At 35.7% G+C, this 20970-nt stretch overlaps 1 protein-coding gene across 3 annotated transcripts in view; it reads right to left on the reverse strand.

The window, feature by feature from the left end:
- NCOA1 (nuclear receptor coactivator 1) overlaps positions 1-20970 on the reverse strand; it is a 200945-nt gene that overhangs the window by 99963 nt on the left and 80012 nt on the right. For all 3 annotated transcript variants that reach the window (XM_065891296.1, XM_065891298.1, XM_065891297.1), the window contains 2 exons: positions 4372-4477; positions 1366-1532 (listed from right to left, as the gene is read on the reverse strand). In XM_065891296.1, the coding sequence (XP_065747368.1) occupies positions 1366-1532; positions 4372-4460 (256 nt within the window). In that variant the 5' untranslated portion in view covers positions 4461-4477. The remainder of the gene's footprint in view (positions 1-1365; positions 1533-4371; positions 4478-20970) is intronic.

The raw sequence follows: 20970 nt of genomic DNA on the forward strand, positions 1-20970 counted from the left end.
AAATACCTGAGGCATAGTGTTCCTGGAATGCTTGGGGCAGAGAGTATGAGAAAATAAGGTAATACGGTAAAGTTTTTTTCAGCTATCCTGATTTTAAGTTCCAATGTTTCATTTTATAGCATCTTATTCTTGTTTCATAGATGAAATATCCTCCTTTTTGTCTCTGAGGGACTGGTTTGATGGCTTTACATTTTCTTTTGCTCCCTGCATTGTCTCTGCTTCCTCTGAGTTCCCTTTATTCTGTTCGTTTGCTTGATTTATTCTCTTTTATAAAAAGACTTTCTTCAAATATCTGGATTTTTATTCATATTAAAGAGTGAGGTACTAAAATCCTGACTGGAAGATGTGTGAAGTGTGGGGACAGCGCAAGGAGCTGATTTTTTCACTTGGGGGATCAATTCCAACTGTCAGTGTCTGTGTGTCTTTCCCTTTGGACTGCTCAATTGCCCCAGAGGAATCCTCCCATTTTCGGCTGCGGGAGTATGAGCCAGGCTGTCAGAGTTTCCAGATTGAGTAAGGAAGGTGCCATACAGCCTCTTGTTGGCTATCCCCTCTGCAGACCTACAATACCAGTTTTTCCTGTCTGCTAAATCAGTTGTCACTAGACTATCCACTCCTAAAATCTTAAAAGCCTGTCACCTCAACCATTTAAAACATACTGTTTGTTCATAGTCTTTTTACATTGCTGCTATTAATCTGAAGTTCTTTGGGGTCTATTCCTTCTGTTTGTTATTTGTGTTCTTACTCACTGTGGATTATTTCCTCCTATGTTATATAAGTTTATAGCACAAAATCTCCCTCAGAAGCACTTTTTCTTTGGGAACCTGACAGGGCGAGGTGTGGTTATGTTCCTTCAAAGGGCTTTGCCTTTGTTTCTGGTAGGCAATCCAGGAGTTGTGTGGTGTTGGGTCCCCAGTAAATATGAACAGTATAAATATGAACCATAAAAATAAATCAGGGTTTTCTCAGAGAAGGCTGTTTCCCCCACCCAGAGTCCAGGCAGAGACAAACTTATAACTCAGATGGAGGGACTTTCCTACCTCTGAGTTGCTGTCTTTCAACCCTATGCCAGAGCCTCAGGTCTGATACCACAACTTGTATCTCCTGACTTAATCCCCTATGATACTGGGTCTCATAACCTTTCAAGGCAACCAGTTCTCAAGCTAACTTAATAAGCCACTTTGTTGTAAAAGAAGGGTCTCAGATTCACATTCTAAAATAAATAGCATCTAAACAAAAATGTTCCTTTAATAAGATTACAAAATTGAATGCAATTTCTTAATGATAAAAAATAAAATCACATATTGTAAATGTCTTAATAACAAAGCACACAGTCACAGGGGTTTTTTTGTTCATTTTTTTTACCTTGTTCCATTCTCTTCATTAGCTGTATCTGATCGACTGTCTTCTTCAATATCTTGCATTTGTCTGGTTTTACACTCAAGCTGTCAATGTCACTGATGTTGGCAGACAATAACTCGGCTAGCTCTTCTAAATATTTATTTTCTTGCTCCCTGCGCCTCTTTTCAGTGCTGTTACACAAAGGAAATCTAGTTACTGTACTTTCTACCACCATATTTCCTTCTCTGATCAAGTATTTAATATTTATATATTTACAGAGATTCCTGTTTTTATCTAGAATATAAAACCAGATTTAGAAAACAATTTAAAATTGTTATCTAAAAAACAAATACCAAGGTGCAGAAAACAATTCTAGCTAAAAAACATAAAGAGAATGACTGCCATCACAGATGTATTCCCTCAATGATGTATATACATTGAATATTTCAAATAAATACTAGATATCAAAAAGAAGCAGACAGTACATATACTAGTTGCATTTGAAATTATTAGGTGTTCCAAATAATAATTCCTTAAAATAGAAAATTTGAATTTTCAAATAAGTTTGTTGTAAATTAACCAGGCATACTACACCAGAGTTCAAATAAATTATAATTAGAAATCTGATAAAGTCTTGATTCTTATAACGTACTTAAAATTATAACCCCACACCCATCAGATTGGCAAAACGTTAAAGTGCGGAGACAAGAAAAAAGGAACTCTCAATGCTTATCATTTAAAGAACAATGTGATAATTACCCAGTTAACATAAAAATGTACACAGATCCTAAAGAAACTCTTACGTATAAAACAGGAGGTGTGTACGAGGATGTTCATGTTCACTGTAGTGCTGGCTGTAAGAATGAAAATTTGTAACAAAATGGTTGTTTACCCACAGGGAATGTCTATCTGTAGGGAAACAGATTTCTCAAATATGGTATATTCGTGTAATACAATATTTATCAAAAGTTAACAGAACTGAATAAATCTAGTTATCTTTATGTCTAAAGATCCATGCTGAAAAGTATACTGTAGAAAAATACACATAGTATTATGTAATATATAAATTTAATAAACATTCTATATTGTTCAGATACTTATATATGCATAATCATTAAAAACAGATTGAAAGAATTAGAGACAAATCAATTTTGTCATTAATCATCTTACTACTTTTATTTAAACAAAACTGCAAATACGTGGTTTATATGTGGTGGGTATACATCGTTTCCTAGTCTCTATTCTTTTATAGGTTAAAAAATTTTCCCCAAATAAAAATTTAAAGTAAAATACAATAGTTTTATCTATTTATTCTTAAATTAAGAAGGACTGACATATATAGAAATAGACAAGAACATTAACTCTGACAACACAAACTGAATTGCATCTTGATATCAGCATTCCTCCTAGCTTCTGGACACTTACCTATGATTATGAGTACTTAGGTTATCATCGCTCAGTAACAGTTTTCTGAACTGATTAAGAGAAGTAGTCACTTTTCTTTCCCCAACCTGAAGCCCTGGCATTCTCCTGTAAAAATTCTTTCTTTGTCCCCCCATGAGAAAAAGCATGTAATCCAATGACAGAAGAGTCTTCTGCCGTTTTATGCGCTACATCAATGATTATCAGCTGGGGGCCATATTGCTTTCCCTGTCCCCAGGGATATTTGACAATGTCTGGAGCCATTTTTGGTTATCACAACTGGTAGGACATTTTGGTTATCATAACTGATATAAAGATGCTATTTGGCATCTAGTGTGTAGAAGCCAGGGATTCTACCAAACATCCTACAATATACAGGATAGCTTCCCACAGCACAGTATTATCTTGCCCACAATGTCAACAGTGTGGAGGCTGAGAAACCTTGCTCCAGATCCTTGAAGGTGAATGGAATAAAATTCCGACTCTTCTCTCAGGTAGGAAAGCTGCTGTTTTGATCTGATTGAGGTTCCTTCTCTATCTGGCATTTATTAGAGTCTCCTTAGCAATAATTCTCTTTTGCCTATTTGATGACCACATTCCTTATTAACACATAAATATTTAATTCCACAAATATTCATTCTTTAAAGTCCTGATATTAATAATTTTTTTCTTTGTTCCACTAATACCATAATATACTGAAATAGCAGTTAAAGATGTACAATGGATTCATTTATTCATTTGACAAATATTTTCTGTGTCCTTACTATATATAAGTTACACATTGTGCTAGGAACTAGGGATAAAATGGTGAGTAAGGACAAAGTTCTTACCAAATGGCAGCTTAGCCTGTAGTAGAGAAGCCAGGGAACCCATGAAATAAGCACACAAACTAATAAAAACCTGAAATTACAGATTATAGCTATAAAAAATACATATAAAATAGATACAAATAGGGGAGATTTGACCTAATAGTTAATGGAAGGAAGAGAAGGCTCCTTTTAAGAAAGTAATGACTAGGGCTTCCCTGGTGGCACAGTGGTTAAGAATCCCCTGCCAATGCAGGGGACAAGGGCTCGAGCCCCAGTCCGGGAAGATCCCACATGCCACGGAGCAACTAAGCCCGTGAGCCGCATCTACTGAGCCTGCACTCTAGAGCCCGCGAGCCACAACTACTGAGCCCGCGTGATACAACTACTGAAGCCTGTGCGCCTAGAGCCCATGCTCTGCAACAAGGGAAGCCACCACAATGAGAAGCCTGCGTACCTCAACAAAGAGTAGCCCCCGCTCACTGCAACTAGAGAGAGCCTGCATGCAGCAATAAAGACCCAATGCAGCCCAAAATAAATAAATTAAAAAAAAAAAAAAGAAAGTAATGAGTAAACTGGTATTTGGAGAATGCATAGGTGTTGACTACAGGAAATCTAGAGGGAGCAAGCTGGATGAGGGAGCAGCATGTGTAAAGGCCCTGGGGAAGGAAGAGAACATGGTAAGTATGAGGGACTCAGAGAAGGCTGGTAAACTTGGAGTAGATGAAGCAAAAGCTCTAAAGTGACTGAAAATGATAAAGCAGCTCTGCCAGAAACAGACTAAGAAAAAGAGTGTTCCTACCTTGATGCCAGTGTGTCACATGGCGATCCTTTTCTCTTATGTGAGTCTGGGTTAGCAGGGTCAGATGAACTGTCCCCAAGGCCACTCATGTTGAAAAACTTCACACCTAAAAAGGAAGGAAAACAATAAGAAATCTACCCTAATGAACTTTCCAACTCTATGGGAACAGGAAGCTCCCTTGTGTTAGAATATATCTAAATACTGTGGTTTCTCAATGAATAATTACAGCCATCATAAAAGCATCCACATTTATATAAAAGCACAGGAATCATCAGCTATTTAGTGTTTCTACACTTTCTTTTCTATACCTGTAAAATAAAATTAGTCATCCTTCATAAAATCATAGAGCTCAATTAGGATGAAAATATTGTTAGAATAATTAAATAGACAATGAGATTTTTTTAAAGAGAAAAAAACCACTTCATATGTAAATGTAAAAACTGTGTACCTGAGAGATTCTTTTTTATATTTATTTTAGATTATTTTGAAAAGGACTTAAAACAACTTTTACTCATAAGGTTTGGGATTTTATATTGCTAGGAAAAGAAATAATACATATATGATTAAAATTAAAGCGATGGATTAGATTTGGATTTTGTATTGTACTTACCAACTTTGAATTCCATACTCCTAACCTTTTGCTTATGCAGTCAGGCGACAAAGATCAAATGTTTAGTCTACGTTAGGATCTTGTTATAGATGCCAGAGAACACAAAGTCATTTCCCCTAGCATGCCAGCCAGGTCTCTCTCTTACATGTTGTGCCAGTCAGTGGCTGTGCTTAAAGATCCCTCCTGATCTGTCCCTATCAACCACTATTCTCTACAGAATCTCTAACGAAACTTGGAAGCTTATCTCTGGCCTTAGACTCATCACTACCACTTAGATTTTACTAATGTCAAACAACACACCTCTCATTCTCTTCCATTCCATCTACCCTTGTAAAAGGAGAGGAAATTCTTGTTAAATGGGAAAAACCTTTAACTTTTCCTTAAATTCTAAAATGATTAAATAAATACAGTGCTGCATGTTAGCAGCCATGCTTGTAAAGTTGAGATCCATAAGAATTTCTCACATGACTTTAATATGTTGAAATAGATCCTTTTTCTCTAGTCCTAAAACTTCCTCTGTCTCCAGCTCTTTCTCAGTACCAAAGATTGTCATATCCCCTTTTCAATATAAAAATAATACCTAGAACTCTAATCATGACTTTATTATTCCATGTAACCAAAAAAGCACATTTCTAATTTCTCCATATTAGACGTGCAGGTCATGAAAATTTCCAACTCCTAGGATCGCAATTATTTTTTACTCTTCTCTTTTGCTCCTCATTTTGTATCGATATCCACGTCCTGTCAATTCTTCATTAACAGGAGATCTTACAGTGTCCCCTCCTTCTTCATTCTCAGATACAGTTATGATCCTTATTTGGAAGCAAATACCTCATTCTAGATTCCTGCAAGATCCTTCTATCTTGTTTCTCAATTCCAGTCACTCTCACTTCTAATGTGTCCTATAAACAGCAGCAAAACCATTCCTGCTCAAATGGCATTTTCAAGATATCACTTCCCTGATAAAGAATCAGCTTGATTTCCCTACTGCAGCATGGTGGTTAAAACACATATAGATGGGCGTTAGGGTCAGAAAGGCCCTGCTTAATCATTACCTGCCTGTTCCTGGGCAAAGTGCTTAATCTCCTTAAATCTCCTATTTCTTCATCTGTAACATAAGGATAATAACTATACTTACCTACCTTTAGATTTGTTGTGAGGACTGAATGAACAGTGCATGTAACGAGTGCACTGCAGGTTCCTAGAGAATGTTGGTTATTGTTATTCTCTCCCCTTTAGACTAAGAGCTCCATGAGGGGAGTAGTGTTCACTCAGTGGATAACTCATCCCGTTCTTCCTCATCGATAAATACAATGGACACTTTTCATTCCTTCACTCATTAATGCTCAATAAATGCTAACTTATTACTATTATTTTATTGGACTGCTTGGAGCAGCATCTGAAACTGTTTCCTTCTGAAAACATTGTCATCCATTGACTTCTGTGATCCTATGCTTCCTTCATTTACTTAACGAATAAATCAAGCATCTATCATGTCTCAGGCACTGTGATAGGAGCTGAGCAAAATCACAGACCGCAAAATAGAGGTTCCTGCCCTCACGAAGTGGGAGACATAAACAAATAAAACACAAAATTAATATGTAATTTTCTTATAGTGATAAAATCATAAAGGAAAAGAATAGGGTTCATGGAGAAAAACAATAGAGGAGACCTAATTTTAATTGGGCGATCAACTGAGGCTTCTCTGAAGAAGTGATGTTTAAGCCACAGCCTGAGAGATTAATAGAATTAGTGTGTTTTTCTACTTTCCTTATTCTCAGTACTTTTTGCCCAATTCTTCGGGGTTAGATTTCCTCATGGTTCTAATGTCCTATGCCTCCTTTCCCCTCATACTATACATTATTCTGCGGTGATATCACTCACACAACATGGTTTCAAAGAAAAAAAATCTCTAAACCAATTACTCTGAATCTCCATCTCTAGCCAGATCTCCTGGGCCTCAGACACATAACCCCACTCCTTGCCAGATAACTCTATGCAGAGGTCACATAGGCACTTCAAATTCATCTTTCCAAATGAACTTAACATCTCCTCCTCACGCAATTTTTTTTCTCTCAGTTGGTACACTGGAGTCATTTTACCCTCTTCTCTCATACTCCACATGCAAGCAAACAGTAAGATGTGTCGATTTTTATTTCCTAAATATTTCCAAAATCCACACCTTTCTTATAGTCTCCTCTCACCTGTTGCTAAACTATTAAAAACATCATAGTTTTTATGGTGGTCTCCCTGAGCCACCAAAGTAGGCTATCAAAAACATGTTTGATCATGTCAATCTCTTGCTTAAAACCCTTCCCTAAATCCTCACTGCCCAAAGGATAACATTCAACATAATATACAAAGTTTGCATCAGTTCCCATCTATTGTGTGTCCATTATAGAATTTGGTGAATGAGTGATTAAATGTTTGTCCAATCAAGTTTAGCCCAACCTATATAAACAATATATAAACAGACTATATATATTATATACTACATACAGTCCCTATATACACATATAGATTATATATGTTAATTTTAGTTTCAACACTAAGGAAAGACTTTAAAAATAAAATCCTTGATACTATCCCATCTTCGCAGCAAAGGTAAACATGAGTCAGAAACTTTAAATTGATCTCAATGTGGGTAGCCCAAGTTAACCCAGCAAAAAGTATTTATTGAGCTCCTACTATATGCCAGCTTCTGTTCTAGGTAGTGGGAGTACAACTGTGCATGAAACATTAAAAAATCACTGTCCTCATAGAGTTTCATTCTATTGTGAGGGAGAGAGAAGCAAAATTAAAAAGTAATGTATAGAGTATATTAGAAGGTGCTAAGTATTATGGAGGAAAACAAGGCAAAAACAGAGGCTTAGTTTTGTGGAAGGAGAGGGGCAGCAATTTTAAGTAAAGTAGTTAGGAAGGGCCTCACTGACAAGGTGAAACATGAGCAAAGACTTGAAGGAGGTGAGGAAGAGAGAATGACATCTGGAAGAAGAGTGCTCCTGGCAGAGGAAGGGCCATACACTTTAGCTTTACTCTGAGTGAATTAGCCAATCACTGGAGGATTAAGAACAGAAGAATGACAAGGTCTGATTTTCATTCTAAGGCTTCCTCCATGAACGATAAGCACAATCTTTCTGATCTCAGTAATTTGGCATCTAAATAAGTTTCCAGCTGCCAAATGGACATTTCCATTTGGATATCCCACGTCACCTCAAATTCAACACGTATGAAACATGATGGGCTTTTAAGTTCCAGATTTCTTTTTTTTTTTTTTTTTTTTAACATCTTTATTGGGGTATAATTGCTCTACAATGGTGTGTTAGTTTCTGCTCCACAACAAAGCGAATCAGCTATACATATACATATGTTCCCATATGTCTTCCCTCTTGCGTCTCCCTCCCTCCCACTCTCCCCATCCCACCCTTCCAGGCTGTCACAAAGCACCGAGCTAATATCCCTGTGCCTTGCGGCTGCTTCCCCCCAGCTATCTACCTTACTACGTTTGTTAGTGTGTATATGTCCATGACTCTCTCTCGCCCTGTCAAAACTCACCCCTCCCGCTCCCCATACCCTCAAGTCCGTTCTCCAGTAGGTCTGCGTCTTTATTCCTATCTTACCCCTAGGTTCTTCATGACATTTTTTTCCCTTAAATTCCATATATATGTGTTAGCATACGGTATTTGTCTTTTTCTTTCTGACTTACTTCACTCTGTATGACAGACTCTAGGTCTATCCATCTCATTACAAATAGCTCAATTTCATTTCTTTTTAAGGCTGAGTAATATTCCATTGTGTATATGTGCCACATCTTCTTTATCCATTCATCCGATGATGGGCGCTTAGGTTGTTTCCATGTCCTGGCTATTGTAAATAGAGCTGCAATGAACATTTTGGTACATGACTCTTTTTGAATTTTGGTTTTCTCAGGGTATATGCCAAGTAGTGGGATTGCTGGGTCATATGGTAATTCTATTTGTAGTTTTTTAAGGAACCTCCATACTGTTCTCCACAGTGGCTGAACCAATTCACATTCCCACCAGCAGTGCAAGAGTGTCCCCTTTTCTCCACACCCTCTCCAGCATTTATTGTTTCTAGATTTTTTGATGATGGCCATTCTGACTGGTGTGAGATGATATCTCATTGTAGTTTTGATTTGCATTTCTCTAATGATTAATGATGTTGAGCATTCTTTCATGTGTTTGTTGGCATTCTGTATATCTTCTTTGGAGAAATGTCTATTTAGGTCTTCTGCCCATTTTTGGATGGGGTTGTTTGTTTTTTTGTTATTGAGCTGCATGAGCTGCTTGTAAATTTTGGAGATTAATCCTTTGTCAGTTGCTTCATTTGCAAATGTTTTCTCCCATTCTGAGGGTTGTCTTTTGGTCTTGGTTATGGTTTCCTTTGCTGTGCAAAAGCTTTGAAGTTTCATTAGGTCCCATTTGTTTATTTTTGTTTTTATTTCCATTACTCTAGGAGGTGGGTCAGAAAGGATCTTGCTGTGATTTATGTCATAGAGTGTTCTTCCTATGTTTTCTTCTAAGAGTTTGAAAGTTTCTGGCCTTACATTTAGGTCTTTAATCCATTTTGAGCTTATTTTTGTGTATGGTGTTAGGGAGTGATCTAATCTCATACTTTTACATGTACCTGTCCAGTTTTCCCAGCACCATTTATTGAAGAGGCTGTCCTTTCTCCACTGTACATTCCTGCCTCCTTTATCAAAGATAAGGTGTCCATATGTGCGTGGGTTTATCTCTGGGCTTTCTATCCTGTTCCACTGATCTATCTTTCTGTTTTTGTGCCAGTACCATACTGTCTTGATTACTGTTGCTTTGTAATATAGTCTGAAGTCAGGGAGCCTTATTCCTCCAGCTCCTTTTTTCGTTCTCAAGATTGCTTTGGCTATTCGGGGTCTTTTGTGTTTCCATACAAATTGTGAAATTTTTTGTTCTAGTTCTGTGAAAAATGCCAGTGGTAGTTTGATAGGGATTGCATTGAATCTGTAGATTGCTTTGGGTAGTAGAGTCATTTTCACAATGTTGATTCTTCCCATCCAAGAACATGGTATATCTCTCCATCTATTTGTATCATCTTTAATTTCTTTCATCAGTGTCTTATAATTTTCTGCATACAGGTCTTTCATATCCTTAGGTAGGTTTATTCCTAGATATTTTATTCTTTTTGTTGCAATGGTAAATGGGAGTGTTTTCTTGATTTCACTTTCAGATTTTTCATCATTAGTATATAGGAATGCCAGAGATTTCTGTGCATTAATTTTGTATCCTGCTACTTTACCAAATTCATTGATTAGCTCTAGTAGTTTTCTGGTAGCATCTTTAGGATTCTCTATGTATAGTATCATGTCATCTGCAAACAGTGACAGCTTTACTTCTTCTTTTCCGATTTGGATTCCTTTTATTTCCTTTTCTTCTCTGATTGCTGTGGCTAAAACTTCCAAAACTATGTTGAATAAGAGTGGTGAGAGTGGGCAACCTTGTCTTGTTCCTGATCTTAGTGGAAATGCTTTCAGTTTTTCACCATTGAGGATGATGTTTGCTGTGGGCTTGTCATATATGGCTTTTATTATGTTTAGGAAAGTTCCCTCTATGCCTACTTTCTGGAGGGTTTTTATCATAAATGGGTGTTGAATTTTGTCAAAAGCTTTCTCTGCAGCTATTGAGATGATCATATGGTTTTTCTCCTTCAATTTGTTAATGTGGTTTATCACATTGATAGATTTGCATATATTGAAGAATCCTTGCATTCCTGGAATAAACCCCACTTGATCATGGTGTATGATCCTTTTAATGTGCTGTTGGATTCTGTTTGCTAGTATTTTGTTGAGGATTTTTGCATCTATGTTCATCAGTGATATCGGCCTGTAGTTTTCTTTCTTTGTGACATCCTTGTCTGGTTTTGGTATCAAGGTGATGGTGGCTTCGTAGAAGGAATTTGGGAGTGTTCCTCCCTCTGCTATATTTTGGAAAAGTTTGAGAAGGATAGGTGTTAGCTCTTCTCTAAACGTTTGATAGAATTCACCTGTGAAGCCATCTGGTCCTGGGCTTTTGTTTGTTGGAAGGTTTTTAATCACAGTTTCAATTTCAGTGCTTGTGATTGGTCTGTTCATATTTTCTATTTCTTCCTGATTCAGTCTTGGCAGGTTGTGCATTTCTAAGAATTTGTCCATTTCTTCCAGATTGTCCATTTTATTGGCATAGAGTTGCTTGTAGTAATCTCTCATGATTTTTTTTATTTCTGCAGTGTCAGTTGTTACTTCTCCTTTTTCATTTCTAATTCTATTGATTTGAGTCTTCTCCCTTTTTTTCTTGATGAGTCTGGCTAGTGGTTTATCTATTTTGTTTATCTTCTCAAAGAACCAGCTTTTAGTTTTATTGATCTTTGCTATTGTTTCCTTCATTTCTTTTTCATTTATTTCTGATCTGATTTTTATGATTTCTTTCCTTCTGCTAGCTTTGGGGTTTTTTTGTTCTTCTTTCTCTAATTGCTTGAGGTGCAAGGTTAGGTTGTTTATTCGAGATGTTTCCTGCTTCTTAAGGTGGGCTTGTATTGCTATAAACTTCCCCCTTAGAACTGCTTTTGCTGCATCCCATAGGTTTTGGGTCGTTGTGTCTCCATTGTCATTTGTTTCTAGGTATTTTTTTATTTCCTCTTTGATTTCTTCAGTGATCACTTCATTATTAAGTAGTGTATTGTTTAGCCTCCATGTGTTTGTATTTTTTAAAGATCTTTTCCTGTAATTGATATCTAGTCTCATGGCGTTGTGGTCGGAAAAGACCAGATTTCTATTACTGACACATAAATGAGATGAACTGCACTATGGATTAATGTCATCATAGAAAAACATTTATTAAACCTCTTGTCAGGGGGAGAGGAAGGCTCTATATGACAAGGAAAATAATTACAATTTAAGGTGGACAGCCTCAATGCAAAGGTCAATATGCCAGACTTGCCACCACAACCAAAAAGATGTTGAAAGACCCAACAATGGCTTTGTTAGCATCCATTCTCAAATACAAAACTAGAAAAATCAGCTAAGTGATATATTACTATAATGAGTAAGACTGCTACTTTCTTCTCCTATGGAGAGTCATAGAAACATAAACGAGATTAACCAGATACCACAGAAGTAAAGAAGCCACTTAATTTTATTTTTACTTAGAAATAAAATATAAATATATTTCAAAGTTTATTAAAACAAAAAATGAAATTATGTGATAAATTCATAATAATAAAGAAGCATCAATGCTAAATTTTTCAACAAAAGTAGAAATAAAAGAGAGAAGAAAATGATGAACAGGAAAGAAAACGAAAGATAAGACTTTAGAGTTCGCTAAAATCCAAAAGAAAAGAGTTAACTAACTCCTACTTAATGCTCAGCTTTACTTAGCTGCCAGTCTTCCCTGCCTCCTAAGACATTAGGTTACACCTATCTAAGAACTTACCCATCTGAATTCTATTGGCTCTCAAAATACTGCTGGGCATATATTTCTTATGATAATATGCTATAAAATTATAATTCTCTTGTTTGTCTCCTCTTCTAGATTGTGAACTCAAAAACAGTTACTAGATCTTTTCATTGTATATCCAATATGTAACATAATGTCTAAAAGATATAGAAGCTAAAATAGGTGATAAATTAAGTGATTAAGTTATTTTACTAATATGACATTTAAATTTTTTAAATAATATTTAAGGTTTTTTATAATTAAGTATTTTCCGGAATCTTTCAAAATGTTTTGGAATTCTTTTCTAAAATTGAGAAATTGAGTTTTCTTTAAATCCTTGTTCTCCTGTTTTCAATGGAAAAAAAAAAACCACCACCACCTTCTTGGTCTAGAAATTTGAGAACATCTCTTCTAATTCTGAAAAGGTTAAGATCTATTTTGGAAAAACCTCCTACTATATTTCACAGTACGATAGAGACACAAAAATATGTTGCATTTACACAACTGTAAACATAAGCAATACAATCTCACAGTTTGGATAATTTTGAGCAACAAATAAATCTGGATTTCAAATGAGATTCCCCAGACTATGCTAAGTCAGACTACTGGTTGAAGACTGACATCTGCTAAATTTATCTGAAATTCTGGGGTTGAGGAGACATCAGACAACAATTCAACAGCAATTCAATATCTGGCTTACCAAAATAAGAGCCAATAGTAAGAAGCTATGAGAAAGTCACCAACAATTTGCTGATGATATGATTCTGGTATTACCTGCTTTCTATTTACAAAACACAATAAACAGATAGTGGAATGCAAAACCTCTGATGAGTGAAAACTTTTACAGCTATTCTATTTGTGGAATGGCTTTATATTTGGCAGTAAGGGAACTTAAACAAGGTTCATTAAGAAAAGAAATGTTGGTTTCAGGAAGCCAATTTACATATCACCTTTAAAAAAAAGAGGTTAGGTTTCTAAGTAAAAGTATGCTGTTGATTTAAAAAGAGTTGCTAAGTTATACACAATCTCATGCACTCTCTAGAGAGCAGTTTTTGGAACTAGAAACCACATCTACCTCTGTTCAAATGGACCAGACTAAACCAAATAGGTTGGGCTGAAGAAATAGGTCAGTGCTTTATATTTCAGTTGAATTATAGATTTCTACATAAGAAATTTGTCACTCACCTCCCAGATTTGGCTGAGGACTGCATCATTTGAAAAATAAGTAACAGTTAGTTAATAAACAACTCTAATAATATACTTGAAAATGCTAGCAAGCAATTAGCACAGAGAAGCACAGACATGAGAGGGACACTCTGAGAGTTAAACCTCCCCAAGTTGATAATATCACACAGGAAAAATCGTGACAAATAAAGAGCTCCTGCACTGGGTAACTGCCATAAAGGATGTTTCTCAGACTGGAGTCCGACACCTAGGGTTCTCTAAAAAAAAGTTTTCAATTTTGTCTTTTCACTTCAGTGACAGTTGAATTCTTTCTCATGTGATAAGAAAGGATGGGGACTTTAGGATTTCTATTGCCCTTTTTATGGTTAAATAATTTCCCATTGTTTGGATATACCACATTTTGTTTATGTATTCATCAAATGATGGCCACTTAGGTTTCCCATTACTGGGGCTATTTAACAACAATGCTGCTATGAACATTTATGTGCAAATTTTTGTATGAACCTGTTTCAATTCTCTTGGGTATGAAACTACTAGGTCATACTGTAACTCTCTAAATTTTTGAGGAATTGCCAAACTGTCTTCCACAGTGGCTGCACCATCTTAAATTCTCACCATCAAATGTACAAGTGTTCCAATTTTTCCACATCCTCATCGAAAATTGGTATTTTCTGTTTTTTATTGGTAAGTCATAAGAGTTCTTTATATTCATGTCTAGATCCTTATCAGATATATGATTTGCAAATATTTTCTCCCATTCTGTGGATTATCTTTTCACTTTCTTTATAGTAACTTCTGATGAACAAGAGTTCTTAATTTTGATGAAATCCAACTCATCTACTATTTCATCTTTGTTTAGTAAGTACAACATCTGGGCTTCTTAAGACAGTTTCTACTGACTGCTATCTTTCCTGTGTATGGGCCATACTTTTTCTGTTTCTTTGTATGCCTCCAATTTTTTTGTTAAAAAACATATTTTATTCTATTTATTTTATTTTTAAAAATATTTTATTATTTTTTATTTATTTATTTTTGGCTGCGTTGGGTCTTCATTGCTGCGCGTGGGCTTTCTCTAGTTGCGGTGAGCGGGGGCTGCTCTTCGTTGTGGTGCACAGGCTCCTCACTGTGGTGGCTTATCTTGTTGCGGAGCACGGGATCTAGGCGTGTGGGCCCCAGTAGTTGTGGCACACAGGCTCAGTAGTTGTGTCGCACGGGCTTAGTTGCTCCACAGCACGTGAAATCTTCCCAGACCAGGGCTCGAACCCGTGTCCCCTGCATTGGCAGGCGGATTCTTAACCACTGCACCACCAGGGAAGCCCAAAAAACAGATATTTTAGAGCTAATGACTGAACAAGGATTTCCTTAAACATCTGGAAGCAAAAATTCTCTCTGAACCCACAAAGCAGGAACCAAAACTCAGATCGTGGTTATCCCTGGCCCAGAGAAGAGTCCCTGCCACATAAGCCTCTGCAATAAACATGTCCATATCTTAACTGTTATGGCCAGGAATAAAAAGCAAAAGCAAAGAAACAGATTCAAAGCAATGAGTTCTTAAAAACAGACGTCATTTTATCTTATTTCATTGATTCTATAAAATATGAGATTTTTTTAAAGTGCTTTTTGTAAAAGAAAATCCTGTGCAAACTCTTTTAAATTTATTACACTAATAATAAAGACATTATCGAGGACTTGGCAACTTAACTTCTAAAAGTATATAATATTTGAAACAATGTATTTAATAAATTTATGTTTACTACTAAAAGTTTATTCTACAGATCAAGAGACAATGCTTCTTTTTTCTGCATTATTTTTTTCTAAATGGAAAGAATAATTTGGAAAAAGGGTTAAAAAGTATTCTTTCTTTTCTATTAGCAAATATATAGGAAGAAGAAAACCAAATAAGTTTTAAACCCCAAAGTTTAAATTCCTCATATTGACTTTATTTAAAATTTAATTTTTTAAGGTAAGAAATACACATATATGCATTTGCCTTGTTAAAATACTCCTATTTAGGAAAAACAGTCAGCATATGAAACATGTTTATGGCAGCTATTGTATTAAAACAGTTTGGCAAAAATATCCTCAACATTTCCTTATAAATCTACAAAGCTAGATGATTCCAGTTATTTTAAAATGACATTGGGTTATTGTAGATATACTGTACATGTCTTCCAAAAATCAGTTCTACATTGTTCTAACGTGAAAAATATGTTGGTATTAAAAAAAAGATTAAAATCAGTCTTCCTGACTATAGCTATCTTTAACTATAAACAACAAAATAAGTATTTGATATTTACTTGCATGTTCACAGAGAACAGTTTATAGTAATCTAGCAAAAAGGTAACAGCCTTAAAAAAAGAAAATGATGGACATAGAGACAAAAATGTCAATCTCTGTCTTTTTCCACGAACTTCACCCTCTTTCACAGATTTAGATACTAATGAGCAGAGAAACAGCTAAAGCGGGGGCCAGACGAGACTGAAGATCAACATTAGACATAGATAATCCACAGATGATTATCCAAGACCAAATAACCACATTTACTATATAAAATTACTCCAATATCTAAAATAAAGAATTAAGCCCCTGATCAGAAGTGGTTCAATTTTTCTCAAACATTTCAGAAACTCACTTTAAAATACAGAGTTAAATGTACATATATAAACCAACAAAAGAAAAAAAAATCATATTGAAATTTGATTTCTAAAGTTATAAGGTGGCAGTAATACCAAAATAATAGAGCTGCATGGGTCAAAATAATCTGCCAAAATAATGGAGTTGTATTTTGAGGGCATTAGCAAATGATCGAGTCAAGTTAAACCTTCAGTTAATTTCAGGATCATCTCCCCAGCAGGAGGGGAAGGGACATAAATTAATTCACAATACAACTCTAGCTACAATCTTCATTGCTCACATTTACAGAAAGGAGATGCATTTTTAAAAGCCCAGCTTTAAACCTAAGTCATCTTACTTGATTCATTTATATTTGGTAAAAACTTTATTGATACCCATTGAAAAAATGAAAAAAAAAAAAAATCCCCAAGCATCTCAGGTGAATAGCTGGTTAAACAGCATCAGTATCTCCTCAATAAAATACTAATTTATCTAGCTATACCCCTTCCAGTGTAATACCCAGCTAAAGACTAACTCTAAACAAGTGAAACTTAAATTTCACTTTCCAGTGTTCTCAATAAAATAATAACTATGAAAATCATGCTTATAAATTTTAAACTGGAGACTCAGACTTATAAAATTTCAGAAGAGGGACCCTAGCAATTGTCATCTCATACAGTGCTTCTCGACTTTTTGACTATAGACTACTTAGCACATACAAAATGCCTGTCCTGCCTATTTCCACTTTTACAGTATAAAGTTAGTAGTAAAAAAGAATTTGAGAGAAACAAAATAATAAAAAGGTTCACAGAAAAACGTAGGCCCATTAATATGTATTCAATTAAAGGATATGACAATGTAATAATATATATTGTGTGTTTATGTATCTCACATATATGAACTCATTGATTCCTCACAACTGCCCTATGAAGTGTGTATTATTATTATCTCCACTTTACAGAATCACTGACTGAGTTCAATGGTTTTATCTTACTAATAGAGAACCTATGGGCTGATGATGACAATGATGATGACTAACACTTTTATAGGATTTACTATGTGCCATTCTAAGCATCTAACATAGTATTTACTTATAAACCTTACTAATTCATTTACTCATAAGATATGAGGTATGTAGTATTATAATCCATTTTAGAGATGAGGAAACCAAGGCACAGAGAGGTTACTTAATCTGCCCAACATCTTAAGTAGCAGAAGTAGAAATCAAATTACCAATTCTTAGGTAATTTGGTTCCAGAATCTGGCTATGTTTTAACTTATATAACTAACCTATATAACCTAACCTTACATACTGATGAGTAGAAAAGTCAACAACAGAGTCTAAATTTTGCTTTTACCTCTACACTAAAATGCTTCTTCATTAGGAAAGTCTTCAGAAAAGTTGACATTAAGTTATACCACATCTAAAAATCCTGGGTAGTTATTTACAAAGTTCTCAAACACATGAACAGAGAATCTTTCTAACTCTTCACCCAAACATCACATAGAAATAAATAAAATTAATCATATACCTTATCCTGACTTATCTTCTATGGTCATTACAAATAAAACCAATTATTTCTTATAAGATGTGATTCACCTTAAAATGTAAATGTACTATTCCTTCAAAATCTAAAGTTCTGCCTTTAATTTGTCCAAAAGTTTATAAATCTTGGATTCTAAGATTATATGTATACATAGGCACACATACATAAAATTCCTTTCAATAACATCCAAATCATCTTTAGGAATCTACCTTCTGGAATTTTGGGATCCTACCATGTTTTAACAGACTTTCTCCTGAAAAAAATCTTCATGGGCTTCACTCTACCGGATAAGATTCTCAGTAACAAAACCATGAATCTCCAAAGTCCCATATCATAGTCTCTTTAGAAAGGAACATAGATGGAGACAGACAAGCTCAAAATGAGTGCCACTGTACAAAACAGCTGGCCTATACTTTTTCAAAATGTCAATATCATGGAAGACAAAGAAAAAAAGGTGTAAACTATTCCAGGTTAAAGGAACCAAAGAGATGTGACAATTATGCAATGTATGATTCTGGATTAGACAACTGACTAAACTGTAATATAGACCATATATTAGATAATAATAATGAAAATGTTAAGCTTCCTGAATTTGATTATTATATTGTGGTTAAGTAGGAGACATTAGGAGTAAAAGATCATAAATGTCTACAACTTACTCTCAACTGTGATTCATCATCATCATAGTGGTGATGGAGGGGGAGGGGCAGGAGAAGTAGTAGTAAATACATACAGAGAGAGAAAGCAAATGTAACAAAATGTTTACAACTGGTGAAACTGGGCAATGGGCACATAGGTGTGCAATCTACAAATCTTGCAGCTATTTGGTATGTTTAAAGTTGGTCTGAATAAATGTTAAGGAGAAATATAAAAGATAAAAACTTTCATTGTGACATGAAGAAAACATGACTTTCTCAGAGTCACTCACTGAACAATGAGTTAAAGAAAAAGACACCCAGCCCAGAGTTCAATCACTAGATTATTCTATTTTCTCTCCCTTTCTCTTTCATAAAGTCGAGGTATGAACATTTCTGTCTAAAAACTCTTAAAGAGAGGACTCTCCTACATGACTAAAATTTCTCTTAATTATAATATATCCTACTCTGCAAAACTTTTTTCTTAATAATCAGAATGCTTATTAACTTCTCTCTCCTTATTGAGAATCAACAGTCTGATTTCAAACAACAGAAAATTTAAGTTAATAAATACAATGTATCACCAGTTAATAAAAGCCATAAATCTGGAGCATGTTCGTTCCGGAAACCAATGAGGTTTTAAAGAGAGAGGTAGTAGGATCAAATGAGTATCTTCTCAAATCATGCTGCACCACCAGTCCTTGCTTTAAAGTTCTCTGCCAATTCATAGTCTTGCCTCCGTTTCCCAAATTCATTATTTATTCCAAACATAGGCATTGGTTGTCAGCCAACCAAATTTAATTGCCTTTAACTTCTATGATTGCTAAACCCCACCCTCCAAATTGACAGCGATCACCCTCCAGGGTGACAACTGTCTCCTCCTTTAAAAGTGGGTGGGTGGGCTTCCCTGGTGGCTCAGTGGTTAAGAATCCACCTGCCAATGCAGGGCACAGGGGCTTGAGCCCTGGTCCGGGAAGATCCCATATGCTGTGGAGCAACTAAGCCCGTGTGCCACAACTACTAGGCCTGCACTCTAGAGCCTGCAAGCCACAGCTACTGGGCCCACGTGCCACAGCTACTGAAGCCTGCATATATATTCTAGAGCCCGTGCTCTGCAACGAAGAGTAGCCCCCACTTGCTGCAAGTAGAGAAAGCCTGGGCGCAGCAACAAAGACCCAACACAGCTAAAAATAAATAAATAAATAAATTTATTTTTTTTTTAAAAGTGGGTGGGTGTGCAATGAGTCAGAGATGAGGGGGGTTTACTGGGATACTGATATTGTTCTACTTCTTAACCTGGATGGCATTTACACAAATACATTCAGTACATGATAACTCAAGAGTTATACCCTTAGGGCTTCCCTGGTGGCACAGTGGTTAAGAATCTGCCTGCTAATACAGGGGACACGGGTTCGAGCCCTGGTCCGGGAAGATCCCACATGCCGTGGAGCAACTAAGTCCATGTGCCACAACTACTGAGCCTGCACTCTAGAGCATGCGAGCCACAACTATTGAGCCCTTGTGCCACAACTACTGAAGCCCACACACCTAGAGTCAGTGCTCCACAACAAGAGAAGCCACCGCGATGAGAAGCACGTGCACCATAACAAAGAGTAGTCCCTGCTCCCTGCAACTAGAGAAAGCCCGCGTGCAGCAACAAAGACCCAACGCAGCCAGAAGTAAAATTAATTAAAAGAGTTATACCCTTAAAATTTATGATTTTTATTTATATATGTTATAATTCAATTAAAACTTCCTGCTGGAAGTCTTCCCCTTACTTGGTTTACCAGTTTCTGATTACTCTTCAACTTTCTAGTCTCGGCTTGGTGCATGTTTATTTTTCTCACTGTAGGCTGCTATGACCACTGTCATGTTCATGGATACACTAGTTCTATTCCTTCAGTTAGCTCACAAACTCTTAGAAAACAACAATGTAAAACTGCTCAAATGTACAGAATGGATGCTAGATGTAAATAGATTTAATGACTGGATTATAATAGAAATGGAGATATGGGGATATATGTATATGTATAGTTGAATCACTTTGTTATAAAGCAGAAACTAACACACCATTGTAAAGCAATTATACTGCAATAAAGATGTTTAAAAAAAAATGTATAGACCAAATCTGTGGATGGTTCAGTAAAGTTTTTCCCCTGCCATTTAAAAAAATTTTTATATTGGAATATAGTTGATTTACAATGTTGTTAGTTTTAGGTGTACAGCAAAGTGAATCAGTTATACATATACATATATACATTCTTTTTTGTTTTTTAGATTCTTTTCCCATATAGGCCATTACAGAGTATCGAGTAGAGTTCCCTGTGCAATACGGCAAGTTCTTATTAGTTATCTATTTTATATATAGTAGTGTGTGCTGCCATTTTTAATTCAGTAAGGACTTGAGGGTTTCATAGTGAGATACTGATCTGAACCAGTATTAATTTCAATGTGCATTACAGTGGTTTACAAAGTATCATCTATAACTTTTCTAACATCTTCATTTAGGAATGTCAGCACATATTTTAGAATAACCTTGAAGC

This window comes from Phocoena phocoena, chromosome 14 (assembly GCF_963924675.1).
Source record: "Phocoena phocoena chromosome 14, mPhoPho1.1, whole genome shotgun sequence".
NCBI lineage: Eukaryota > Metazoa > Chordata > Mammalia > Artiodactyla > Phocoenidae > Phocoena > Phocoena phocoena.